Consider the following 13,593-nt stretch of genomic DNA (forward strand, 5'->3'; position numbering starts at 1 on the left):
AAAAGGTGTTTCCCAAAGTGATGTGACGTCACAATTCTATAAATATGGATTAAGGGGGCTATTTGTAAATCGAAGTACTGATAGTTTTGGCAGGCCCTTAAAACCACATCGTCGCACCACGGTTTTGAGTCCACAGTTTCCTCAATGGAGAGAATCGATGTGAATCACACGTGGGTCACCGACGGTGTTCAAACCACAGACATCAAGAACTCTTATAAAATTAGACATACGACTTTTTCTTTGGCCACGAATTAACGGACTTGTATTATTTTTATAAAAAGTTCAATTGTTGGGATACAAAATGATATTTCTAATGTATTGTATGTGGGTCATATCTCCACGTTTTTGTTGATTGAAATTGTTTTGTTTTCCATCAGACCTAATTTAGACTATGGCAAAAAATATAGAGCACGTAAGGCCCATTCTATATTTATATGAAATGGAATTGAAGTTCTAAAATATGATACAATTTGGAGGTTTCGATACGCATACGCTAGTTTAAATGTATTTCAAACATATTCAAAGGTTACAATTCGACGTTATCATGGTTATGTTAAATTAACATCGTTTTGAATGATTTTAAAATATTATTTTTTTTTAAATTATCAGTGTGATATTTTGAATTTAAATGAGAGAGAGAGAGATGCACTTACCCGTTTCTTTGAAAATTTTCCCCAAGAGAAATTAACTTGTCTACACAAAATGGATTTTTTTTGGAGGGGTTGTTTTTTTTATTGTCCTTGATTCAAATAATCTGCCACTGTCACGAGCATTTGAATAATTAAGGCAAAAGTTCAAATCAATTAAAATCCTAGCAAATCCGAATCTATCCGAAGTAATGGATTTTTCAAAAACATTCACTTTTTTTACGGAATACGTCACTTTCTGGTTAAATTTGTTACTCCGTTTTTAGTTCAGTATTCCAAAATATGTATATTTTCATTTGCTATAAATGAATAAAGAGAAAAATTATTAACATATTTTCTGTGGTTAAAAAGATAGCGATGACCATTACCGCGGGCAATGTTAAAATAATTACAGTCCGCTAATATACAAGTTTTTGCAAATGCCTAGCTATCTTTTCATATATAAGAGTAAACTTGTTTAATACAAGGAAGCAATTTTCAATAATTTTCTAAAATCTTACATGTATTGGATATATGGTTCTTTATGAAAATTATTATATATAGAGATTCGAGGCCCGTTTTTTTTTTCATACAGGAGAGTTTGACTTAGATTGCAGGAACATAGGAATGATATCACAGCAGTGTTTTAACGTTATATATACTTTAAAACCACAAACACTTTTTTCTATATAGTATTTTTAGAATGTGCTTTTCCTTTTTAGAAAGAAATATTTTTTATCCATAATGTGCAAATGAAACCTGGAGAGGAATGAATGGGAGCTTAATTGTAGCTAAATAATAATAATAATAATAATAATTTTTCGCGTTTAAAGTACAATTTTATCAATTTCATGTAGCATCGTATTGAACATATATCTTCACAACGTCAAGGTTTTGTGATTACGGAACTCCACACACAAAACCTTGACGTTGTGAAGATGCGTATTGAAAGGATAACATATGTTGAGGAGGATATTACAATACACATGTGACATCCGGCCGCGCCCAGAATTTTTTCTCCGGGGGGGGGGGGGGTTCCGAGGGATGTGTGACTGAATTAATAAATTCGAATTTTCCGTGGGAGGGGGGGAGGGTTGTTTGAACGGAATTTTGTACACGTCTAATTTTACAATCGGTACCAAGGTTTTTAAGATTTTCCAATTTGTATTTATTCTAGAAAAAAAAATACATAAACGATATGAAAATAGATAATTGACGAATTCCTTTGCGATCACAAGATTTGGCGAAAAAATAACGAGAGAGGTGTCCTAGAATTTAATTTGAATGTAATTTTTTATGAAGTTTTATCATATTTTAATTTATATACATTAAATAGATTATATATCATTTTGATTCATTATCCAAATAGGCCTATATAATTTTACGGAAAATAATTCAGTAGACATACAGTGTATTGTATTATTTTTCGTTTTCATAGTTCATTATAATGGTTTTTGTCACAACTGACAATATCAATATTCAAAATTTAAAAAGTTTGCTGTTATATCGCAAAAGTTTTGCATTTAAAAGCGACAGTCGTGCGCTTATTCGCGAAATTTATATGTTTATAGTCCAATCCACACTTTGCAAAAGTTGTTCCCCTTTGCAGGGTCAACACAAAGGTCAAAAGGGAAAAAACAACTTTTCCCTTCTTTATGCAACCAAATATGTGGGCGTCCTGTGAAATAATCTTTTGGAATTTAATTTATTCCTTCGATGTGTGGGTTGCCCCAACTTAGGGCAATCAAAATTCACAGAGGAAACCGATTTTAAATGTCAAATGACGAAGTTACAACCCTCTAAACTACAAAGGCTACTGTGAGAAATATATGGGTTTTTCCCTAAAGATGGCGGCCAAGGGACATAACTTTTGTAAAGTGTGGATTGGTCTATTGGTTTTGTTTTGTTTTGCTTTTTTTTTGTGGCCTACGAAAATAAGCTAATTTGTTTATGTAGGAAAATAATTATATCACCTGATAAGAGAAATTTAGAACAAAATTGTACAATTTTCAAACATTATTTTGTCAACTGTGTTAAAGAGTACAGAGAGAGAGAGAGAGAGAGAGAGAGAGAGAGAGAGAGAGAGAGAGAGAGAGAGAGAGAGAGAGAGAGAGATGTGAAAAGGGGGGTAACTCCGATAACCTACAACATTCGGCAAGTCGTAAAACAAGTTTATCTTTCCTAATACAACTATAAAGCTTAATATTTCACCGTTTAAGAATATAAAGATATAACAAACAGTTTTATTTTTCGTGTTTTTACAAAAACAATAATCATATTGATTGAAAATTACAGCCCGATTTTGCTTTTTATTTCTTTGTCTTCGCGCGCATTTCCGGTAAGTCTTGCACATGGTTGACAGCCAAGTTTCTTTGCTAAGTACACACTGGTTTCGGTTGAGCAGTGATGGATCAAATCCCGGCCGCCATGGATCGGCACTTGGACGTGATTCAGTGTCATAAAGGTAAACTCTTCTTGTTTTTGTATGAAACCAACAGAATCTTGCACATTTTTCGTAAAATAAAAATCAAACTGAATTTACTCTGTCGCCCAGTCGATCATTCGTGATTGTCATCGATTAAATGCCAATGTGAAAACTGGATTTTAATTGCGGGTTTTAATTTGTTGTTTATTAAAATTTACCCACGTGGTTTTAAGAGACATGATGTGCCCTTGATTTGTTTGTTAGAGTATTTGAGTAATGAAGACCATTTTCTTGTGGGGTCATTTTTGTGGTGGATCTTAAATAAAAAAGAGTGGTGTAACAAATAACATATTTATGTATCTATATGATTGGAACTTTTAAGGTATGAGGATAAATTCTCTAATTTTATTTGCAGTTCATCATCATGTTGCTAATTGGTTTTAGGACTCTGATGAATTGCTGTAAACATAATCAAAATATCTTCATTAAAAATTAGGAAAAATTGGAAAAAAATTAAAAGCAAATGCCATATTTCTATACTCCTAAAAGTCAGGACCAGGGCTAGAAAAGTGTTGAGGATTACGATATTCTTAGTGTTTCTGAACTATTTATCGAAGAGAAATTGCACTCAACATGCTCAACAGCTTGAGTTACTGTAGGAGTTGAGATATCATTATTTACTATATACAAACCCTTTTGTATAATGTAGTTAATAGACCTATAGATAAGATATATGTAAAGGATGATAAAGAAAATTGTTGCACAAACAGGTCAGGATTCTGTATTTGATATTGTGGTTTGGTGAACTGAATTATAAGATATACAGATACATTTGCTGTCCTGTGTTGGTTTTATAGAAATTGAACTAGTCTTTAATATTAACATGCGATCTGTGAAGGCTAAGTCCCAATGCATTAGGCAAGGATTGTTTCAAAATATATTTGGAGGATTAATGGCAAAATACTTGATTTTTAAAAATTTACTCAAAGAACAAAACTTGAAGTTGTTTGAAAAATGAGTTTATTACCTAGGCCGATGGCAAGATTGATGAAAAATGTACCTTGCAAGAAAAGTTAATTTATATATATATTCAGAGAAGAGCTGTGAAAGAATAAGAAAGGAGGGGCTGCGTATATATGAAGTCTTATGTAATATGTATGCGTACATTTTATAATGCAAGAATGGCAAATAATGACATATGCAGGGTAATATATCTTCTGTGGTATGTGTCAATAATGATCCTTCCACAGAACATAAAAAAAATGTTTTAGATGTTTATTAAATTCATCTTTTGAATTGTTTGACCCAGATAGAATTTAAATAGCGCAAACATCTTTAAAAGACAAGATTTTTATCACTCATGAGAAAAAAAGCACCTCGAATCCCTTCATCTTTTTAAATAACCTCTCCTAACAATGTGAAGTTTAGTCTTTCAATATGGGTCGTGTTTGGCATGCCTTTGATTTTTCTAGATCGGTAGCGAGCAACAATTTACAATTAAAACGTTCTGAGTTCAACAACTCGATCAACCGATGTATCAGTTTGCGGAACAATTAAGTGCAGTATAAGAATATACGCCTATGGAATTTATGACCACACAGAGGATTAGAGGCCCAACAATGTACCAGTGTTGTTGTTCAAGCTACATGTACATGGTTTACTTAACCTTTGTGGAAAAAAAATTGTGTGCTTTGCTCAAGTGATTCTGGGGTGCAAAACGGACATACATTGAAATTGAGCAAATGACTCTGGTTATATACAATAAATGTTTGCAGAATGTTGTAAGTTTCATTATACTGACAACTTGTGCATGAATTGCAATCAACCATTTCTTTATAACATTATCCGGGAAATGACATTTTTCAATATTTCATTAAAATCAGATCAATATTTATTGCCCACTGAAAATATTTATATGGCTGTCTATAGGTAGATGGGTATGTGGGTTTAATAGTATTAAATGTGTGATTCATATGTATGGTAAATTTTAAGTCACATGACTAATCATAGCATCAATGAAATTCAATTATATTCATATTCAAAAGGGGGAAAATAATCATGAAATCACTAAAGAAAATTTACACCACCTGTAAAGAGGAGAGGAAACGGTAAAAGTTTGAGATTTTGATGGAAGGTTGGGGGGTGGGGGGGGGGGATGGTCCAACAGATTCTCAACATGGCCATTTTGGAGAATGTCTACCTCTTTTGGCACCAGAGGACAGGCTTTGTATCTGCCCACTGTTTGTGTCAATAAGTGATTAGCTTTGTGGCTGGATTTAGTCCATCACTTTCATGTGTTATCAGCCGTCCATTAAGAGGGAGAGAGGGGCTTTCTTATCACTGCTATTCAAACATGCTCACTTTCTTCTAGAGATTAATCAGAATTCACAGCAATGGTAAATTGAAACAGTACAGTCTTAATTTGTTTTCTGATTAAAAATACTCTCAGAGAAGTCTCATTAGATCGGAATTGAATGCTAAATATATACTTTGTACACTTGCTTTTGTCTTCACAGATGTGATAGTTTAAGATAATGGATTATATTCTTAGAATTCGTATTCTTAGAATCTTCTTTTACCGGCAACAATGTTGGTTTTTTATATCATGTTCAGAAAAATTGTATTCAAATCTTTTTTTGGATGGCCAGGTACATGTACATGTAAATTAATTCCAAATTACATGCATAATTCATGTCCTTTTATCATTATAATGCAATCGACTGAGTCGCAAATATTAATTTGGAGGCATACGTTTGATAACTGATTTGCAAGCCCTAATTATCAATTAATTCCAATCAGGTTGTTATGAAATAAGGGTTTTATTGAGGAAAGGGGGTGTGTTAATTTTTTTAAATTTCATTCTCTCTAACTGTGAGCATCAGTCTGCTACAGAAAGTCACAGGATGCATCAATCAGACTACTGTCTGGTTTTTTTCTTTCCAGTACTTCCCTCTCAATTTCTTTGGAATCTGTTTGCAATTTTGCAGTAAAAAAAGCATATCCTAAAAAAAAAAAATATAATGTGTGCAGGGAAACAATGTGTAAACACAGTTGGAGGAGGTTTTGCTCTCAGAGAAAATTGTCTCATTCATTCAGACTGCATAGAAGGCTTTCATTTCATTGCAAATTCAGTGCTTCGTTTAAGATATGAACTGCAGTGTTAAAAAGTTCCAAGAGGATATAAACTTGGTTGGTCATATATATGATCAAATCCTGTGAAGCCCAAAGGGCTTCTCAGGTGGTCTGAAGAGGGGAGATAATTTTTTGAAGGTTGCCTCATCTGCAAATTTATGTGTAGTTTGAATACTTTAAAACTATGATAGCCAGCCATATTGCTAGCTCCTGTAAGACACCAATTTTTGAGCTATTTACACTATGTCTTTAGCATTTACGAGTTCCAGAGCCCCAATTTTCAATTTCTTTGTACAGAGGCTAGTGCATATTTTTTATGGAAAAATAAAATAAAAAGAGAGACTTAACATTTTTCAAAATTATCTTCTATTTATAATTTGTTATTAATTTTTATTTCCAATGTGTGCTTTATCTGTTTATTCACCAGTACTTAAAAAAAAACAAAACAGGGTGATTTTGAAGTCGGTCTTGATATGATGCAGGAAGATTAAGTTGGTTATAACCTTTGTTCATTTGTTTCATATTGCACGCCCGCATGTGTCTTTTTTAAAAATATCTTTAAAATTCACATTCCTTTAGTTATTATTGATGTGAAATTCCTTGCGGACCTCAATTTGGCTGTTTAGATCGTACTAGAAAGGAAGCCTGAGGGCTGTATGTGTGTATTTCATAGTCTAGCTATTTCATATGTAGTGATTGAATGGCTACAGATTTCAAATGGAGACACACTGTGCTCTCCTTGTCAATTAAAAAAAAAAGGTTTAAATAAGAATTTTATCATAGTTGTACAATATTAAAGGTTCTTACACACAAAAAACTATCTCTTTTACTATGAAGTTTAAAGAAATCAAAGGTATTTCAATAAGTGAAAAAAGATCCGAGTAACTCAAACAGCAACAGTAAAGGACTTCAATTTTACTGTGGTACTGTACATGAAAACAAAACAAGGCAAAAGGACTGAGCAGAACATAGAGTTTTTTTTGTTTTTGACTATGGTGATCGAGCCCTTGATGCTGTTATCATGTCAAAAGCCTGGTATAAACTTGAAGAATAAAATTTTGTTACAGTAATGCTCATTCATGATGTACAAGATGTGATTGTGCTAATTTTGATAATTAACTTAAAAAAATAAAATCAAACATTGTTACTGACTGTACATGTAGTACAAGAAGTATATTTTTTAATAAAGCTTTAACCATGTCAACCTTATACTGTATCCAGGGTTATTTTCGCCCTTCTTCACTTGCAAGTGGTTTCGCCCCTTGTTGAATTCGCCCAGACATAGGTTTGGGAGATAATTTAAGACCTTGGAATTTGCTCAGTCTTAAATTTGCCCTCTGACAACGAGGGCGAAAGGAGCAAAAATAAAACAGAGGCGAATATTTCCCTGTATACAGTAATGTTTACAGTTTGGTGACGTTAGATGGAAATTTGTTTTTGTTTTTTTTAATCAGACATTTGACCTTTGATTTAACTGTTTCTTGTAGATGGTGGGATTCTACTTGGAGCCTCCGGACTGACTGGGAGATACTGGCTGGGATCCTTGTGGTACTATGCCAATCCGGATGCTGCTCCAGATGTAGAAAAGTGTACGGCTGGAGTACAGCTGGAGGCTGGATTTCAGGAGGCAGTGTGGCTTGACGACACAAAGGTCCTGGTGGGATTAGACACAGGTAATGCTCCGAACCGATACGGAAATATGTCTGGTAATGCTCCAAACCGATACAGATATATATCTCTGTAATCCGGATCTCTCTCAAGGCCATAAAGTACTACTCTCTGTGTTTTCATTGTAATAAAAACTTTACATTTGATTGTCAGACTTTAAGTATAGTAGACATTGCCACCAATACCCATGTCTTTATAAGCTTATCAGTGTTGTTTGAGGTAATGTGTGGTCAATTTAAAGCACTATGTAATACTTTTGCCTGTCAGTAGCTGTAACTTTTTAATTGTTACTGTATAAAATTATTGGCAAAGGTGTTGTTTGTGTAAGGTATGTGTGTATTTTAAGTATATCTTATGAGAGTTTCTTACGGAAGGAATGTGCTGTAAGTAGGGCTATGATATTCTTCAAGAGGACCACTTAACATTTTAGATTTCCACCATTGCCAAATCTGTTATCTGGACACTTAGCCGCAGAAGAAGTTCTGACTTCTGACATATCACAGTTTACCATGAGATACCCTATAGATAGTACTTGTATCTGTACAATTGTGTTTTAATCCCTTTACATCTGTTTACCAAATTTAATAATATCCCCTGTTTTTAGTTTCTACTCCTAATTGCTTTCCTCAGCATTTGGTACATGTACAGAATATATGGATTTAAAAAGGGTCCACAGACCTTTAATCTAATACTCTCTGGGCAACCAAAGGGAGTTAAAATCATGTACATGTTTGTTTAATGATTTTGTCTTGTTTATTGTCAGGAGTAAGTTAGACCACTGCAAATACTGCTGAGTGACTCTGTTCAGACAGTGAATTGTCCCCTGTAAAGTATATGTATATAGTTCTAAGGCCCCTCTACTGAGATCCTGAGGTAGATTGTACAAAAAGAGTTTTTTTTCTTTCTTTCTTTTTTTTAAATGTTGCGAAAAAAAACCCAAGCACAAACACAATTACAAAAGCAAGTTTAGGGGGAAAAAATCAGATTAGGTCCATTTAAAATTGAAAGGGAGGAGTTGTATTGAGAGCAACCAAAATACCTAGATTTAGTGTATTTGTATGGGGCTGCAGGTATAATAGGTGTGAAACAGGTTACAGTTGTTTAGTACAGTGACAGTTCTGGGTGGGTGCCAGTGGCCTTAATGAATGGGCCGGCACACTGAGAGAAACAGAGAAAGTGAGGGAGAGGGAAGGAAAATGCATGTGGCCAGGTGTCCCTGTTTTAATAGTAGGCATTATTAATTATAGCTGTTGGACATAGCTGGATCCTTGCTATTTTTGATGTATTCCAGCCAGAGAGATATATGCCAGTAAATTTATAAGCTCTAGATTAGATTCAGACAGATGATTCTGGCTATAAAGGTAGACTGGAGGTACCTTTAATCTGAGGATCAAGGATTTCTCACATCTGATTGTGTCCTATATTCCCAGGGGTGTAATTTTGTCCTGTGCTGTGATATATCTCAACTCTCAAGACACTGTGAAAAAAGCCCAAGACCTTTAAAATTTTTATTTTAATAAACAGACAGTACCGGTAGTTAATATATTCTTGTATGATATAATTATCCAAGTGAAATTTAGAGGGAGGAAGTTGAACCACATAATCTTAAGGGGACATTATGCAGATCTCAAATTTTACCTTTGATGTTTGGGTCAAAGGTAATGTTTTGGGCCATTATGCTAGTTAATATTATGCAAAGAAAAGGAAGAGTTACATTTTCCTCTCTTCATTGACCTAGAAAAATTAATATTTGCAGCTATAGTAATGTGCATTCCCATCTAAATCAATTAATTGATAATTAATGCATGTGTAATGAATTTAACCTACATTGTATAATTTGCATAGTATATCAACAATTAAAATGTATTTCTTACTGAGTGAAGTTCTGAATTATTAATATGACATACATATAAACAAGTAAAGAATAGTTATTTTATTTAACTTCAGACAATCATTCACAAAAACCAAAAAAAATTGAAGCTGAAATGCAACACAGTATGCGTATCAGGAAGTTGAATTCAATTTGAGGAGACTGTCTCTCTGCTTAATCAAAAAATATTTCAAAATAAAATTTTGAACTTGGGAAGAAGATTACCGGTACATAAACTGTGCATTCAATGCGACAAGAAGGAAATGGCACCGAGCCCTAACATTACGAAACCTTGCACATAAAAGCACAGCTTATTAAATAGAGGAATGTTGTCAGACAAAACAAAGAGAGAGTTTGATCTGTGTGTTATTCCTGGATGTCACTTTATCTCTTGGCTGATCCCAATCTCTGCTCAGTGTAATTCATTAGACATAACAAACACTAGCAGCATCTCGCACATGCTCTTTTTTCTTCTTCTTCAGGTTTTTGTTTTTCTTCTAAAACTTATCATAAAATTGTACAGGTGCATATCAGAAATTTCGAGTAAGTCACTGAGTAGAAATTGCACAGGTTTATGAGCCATATTGCCTGCCCCTCCCCCCCCCCCCCCCCAAAAAAAAATTTAAGAAAATGATTATTTTTAATTGTTGATGAATATTCATGTTTTAATAGGTGGCATAGCGTTATGGGACTTGGTGGATAATTTCCACACCTTTGTCCATGTGAGTGGGGTCGTGGAGCATGATGACCTTGTGACATCAGTGGGCGTGGTCAGTGGAGGAAAGTCAGCTGTCTCGTGTGGAGCCGACCGCTGGTAAGTGAGAGCCCAAGGCTTGGAAAAACATCTAAATTAGGGGTCAAGAAATGAAAAAAAATAAATAAGATAAAATTAGGGCCAAGAAATGCAACCCAAAAAAAAGGGGGGGGGGGGGTGGCAAGAAATGCGGAAAAAGAAAATAAACTAAATAAGTACCATAAAATTTTAAAAGAACTTTTCATTGTTTTTGAGTATTCAAAACAATTTTTCCTAAGTATATATTGAAAATATTTCAGTGTCAAAGTGTGGGATTTGGAAAATATGCATTCAACAAATACATATAGAGGTAAGAAATGTAACACTTTCTTGATATAAAATGGAATAAAGATGAAGAAATACATCATCATTGTTTAGTCCTTTCAATGATTTCTAATGAAATTTAACATCCTTGGTTAACTATTGAAGTTTTATAAATTTCTATATCCCCGGTTTGCTTTGGATTGTGTTTCAGCCCATCACGATGTCGTGGAGTGTATCAGCTGTCATCCAACAGAGCCAGCCTTATTTTTGTCTTGTTCAGCAGTTAGTAGAAGTTTTTTAAGTGTATTTATAATATTTCAAAATAATTTGAAAAAAAAAGAAGCACAATTACCTGTTACAAATAAAAAGAAAATGTTGATTTCTCTGACTCAAATTATGCTCAGGTATTTAATAACAGTTGATGATACAGTATCTGCCTAAATTTTTAATTTCATGTAAACTTGCTTGATATTCTCTGATTAAGAACTACTTTATATGGCGCATGAATTATTGTTTAACAGGATGGTAGAGTTTTCCTGTGGGACACACGGAAGTCTCGTCCGGTGACCGTTCTAGGTGGGTTTCCTCCCCCCATTGTCCCCATAGTCACAGTAGGTGGGTAGGAACTAGTGTTAAAGGATTTGACTGCAAGCCTTAATCCACTAGCAAGCACATTTTGTTGGATTTTTTACACTATTTTTGAAAACGTGACTCGATTTTGATTCAAAATGGTTTTTGAAAGCCGCAGCATTTTTTTTTTTAATTCTTAAGTTAGCACTTGTTTTATTAACCAGGTATTTTGTTTTTGTACACTACCCAACATTTTTTGAAATCTTATGTTGTCTTTTATGCAAACTTTCTATTCATGGTTTGTTAATATATTACATTTTTTTTCAACAACTAACTCAGTTTTTGGACAAAAATCATGACTTTACACTGTACTGATTTGCAGTCCCTTTGCTTAATGTTTATACTTCTGTATATACATGTCCAAGTCTATACTTGTAATTTCATTTTTCAGACACATCCCCTCTTCTACATTCCCCAAAACAAGTTGTGTGGCAACCAGGAACACACAATTTTGCTGTCGGAGGAGAGTGTGGACAGGTCGTCGTCAAGGATACCAGGAAGGCTGTAGGAGCTACATTGTCTTTCAGCTGCCATTCCCGGGCAGTCACAAAGTTATCATTTTGTCAAGAAAAGTAAGAAAGATATAAGGCTATGGAGGGGAACTAATCCATTTAACAAACTTAACTTTTCTTCTTTCCCTCTGAGACAAATGTTGATTTATTTAAAATGTATGTACATTCATGATTGAAAAGAGAATTGTAGGTCATTATTAAACATGAGGACTGAGGAATTGATATCTTTGTAAAATTGTTTAGTTAGAAGCGTACCTAGTAAATTTTAAAATCTCCTAATAATTATTCAGTTGTGCACTTTTAGAAATTATGATGAAAATATGTGGAATTAACCACTTGCTCTGTCTTCCATTTTTTATCTAGGTTCTTTGTCTTTCTGTTGTAGTCCCTGCCTGTTGGCCTCTGCGTCCGAGGACGGTACAGCTGTTGTCGTGTCTGTGGACAAGGAGGCAGGCCGCCAGATGTAAGTACACATGTACTCCGAGAGTAAAGTTGGGTAATTTGTGTTTTTCACAAACTTATATGTACCGGTATATCATGAGATGGACTTCACTCAATAGTAGGGCAATGATGGTAAGGTATCATTTTTTTGGTAGTGCTGAGGCATTTTGAGTTTATTTTAATGTTTAATCAGGTGCTTCAGATGTTAGAAATTATTTTGGCTCATAGTTTAATTTACCTGGAATATTTAGTCGTTAAATAGTCTTCTGAGTCTATTGTAAAAAAAATTATTTTTTTAAGAATTCCAAATTGATATAATTCCCTAATTTAAAATTTAAAGAATTATAAATATAGTTCATCAATCTCCTTATTTTCAGTTTGCTGACCAATGAATAACTTTATGAAAGTATGTTTTAATTTTTTTAAAATCTTTATTTTTCAGCTTCAAAGACACTTCCCATACAGACTTTGTTAGCAGTCTAAGTTGGCAAGGAAACGATAATCTCTTCACCTGTGGTTGGGACTCGAAAGTGAAAAATCACTGTGTATCAAAAAGTGAACAAACTTGTGAAGACTGTGTGACGGTTCAGATGGAAACAGACTGTATAGACAAGGAGACTGTTAAGAAGAAGATCGCCAACATTTCACTGGTCTGCAATGGGAACGGTGCTGGGTTGGAATCCACCTGATGTGCATCTACCTCGATTAGATACATACCTGATGTCCCTGTGTTCTGTGGCAGTTTATTGATTGTGTACAACTCCTCTCCTAGCCAAAATAAAGATCTCCAGTGGCCATCTGTAAAACTCAAAAAAGACCACTCTTGTTGTTGGTACTTTTTGTTGTTTTCAGACATTTTTTTTGCAAGAGTTGTGTCACCTTTGATTTTTTACTGTAGAGGGCATTTGCTAATAACAGAGATTGAAAGTAAAGGTTGTCGAGTCTTTACAATTTATTTAGTTTTTCATATTTCTTAAGATCACTTAAGAAGAAAGATCACCATGTTCGAACTTATAGTTGAAAAAAAAAATCATACAATCGTAAAAATAAATCATTTGGAAGTTGAACTTCTTTTGTTTTGTTTTATTGTTGAAATTCATTCTAAGGTAAATAATAAATTAAGAACTAAAAAATCTATTCTCTCTCTTTTAATCTGTAAAATTATACAAAATATTTCTCATTACGAATATCTTAATGGAAATAATTCACAACCACTGGCACTTTTTGCATGA

General features: G+C 33.8%; 1 protein-coding gene across 2 annotated transcripts; it reads left to right on the forward strand.

Annotated features, from left to right (window-relative positions):
- The first annotated feature begins 2,775 nt into the window (after positions 1 to 2,775).
- Positions 2,776 to 13,428, forward strand: LOC117691743 (methylosome protein WDR77). 2 transcript variants are annotated; one of them, XM_034478399.2, is made up of 9 exons: positions 2,776 to 3,090; positions 7,671 to 7,856; positions 10,394 to 10,535; positions 10,775 to 10,824; positions 10,990 to 11,060; positions 11,300 to 11,393; positions 11,800 to 11,980; positions 12,306 to 12,383; positions 12,804 to 13,428. In XM_034478399.2, exons 1-9 carry the CDS (start codon positions 3,033 to 3,035, stop codon positions 13,048 to 13,050), a joined length of 1,107 nt encoding a protein of 368 aa, XP_034334290.2. In that variant the 5' UTR covers positions 2,776 to 3,032; the 3' UTR covers positions 13,051 to 13,428. The 2 variants fall into 2 exon arrangements, with proteins under 2 accessions (XP_034334290.2, XP_034334291.2); XM_034478400.2 differs by having other exon boundaries at positions 11,300 to 11,354.
- Positions 13,429 to 13,593: the final 165 nt, after the last annotated feature.

The sequence above is a fragment of the Magallana gigas genome, chromosome 9 (genome assembly GCF_963853765.1).
Source record: "Magallana gigas chromosome 9, xbMagGiga1.1, whole genome shotgun sequence".
Lineage (NCBI taxonomy): Eukaryota > Metazoa > Mollusca > Bivalvia > Ostreida > Ostreidae > Magallana > Magallana gigas.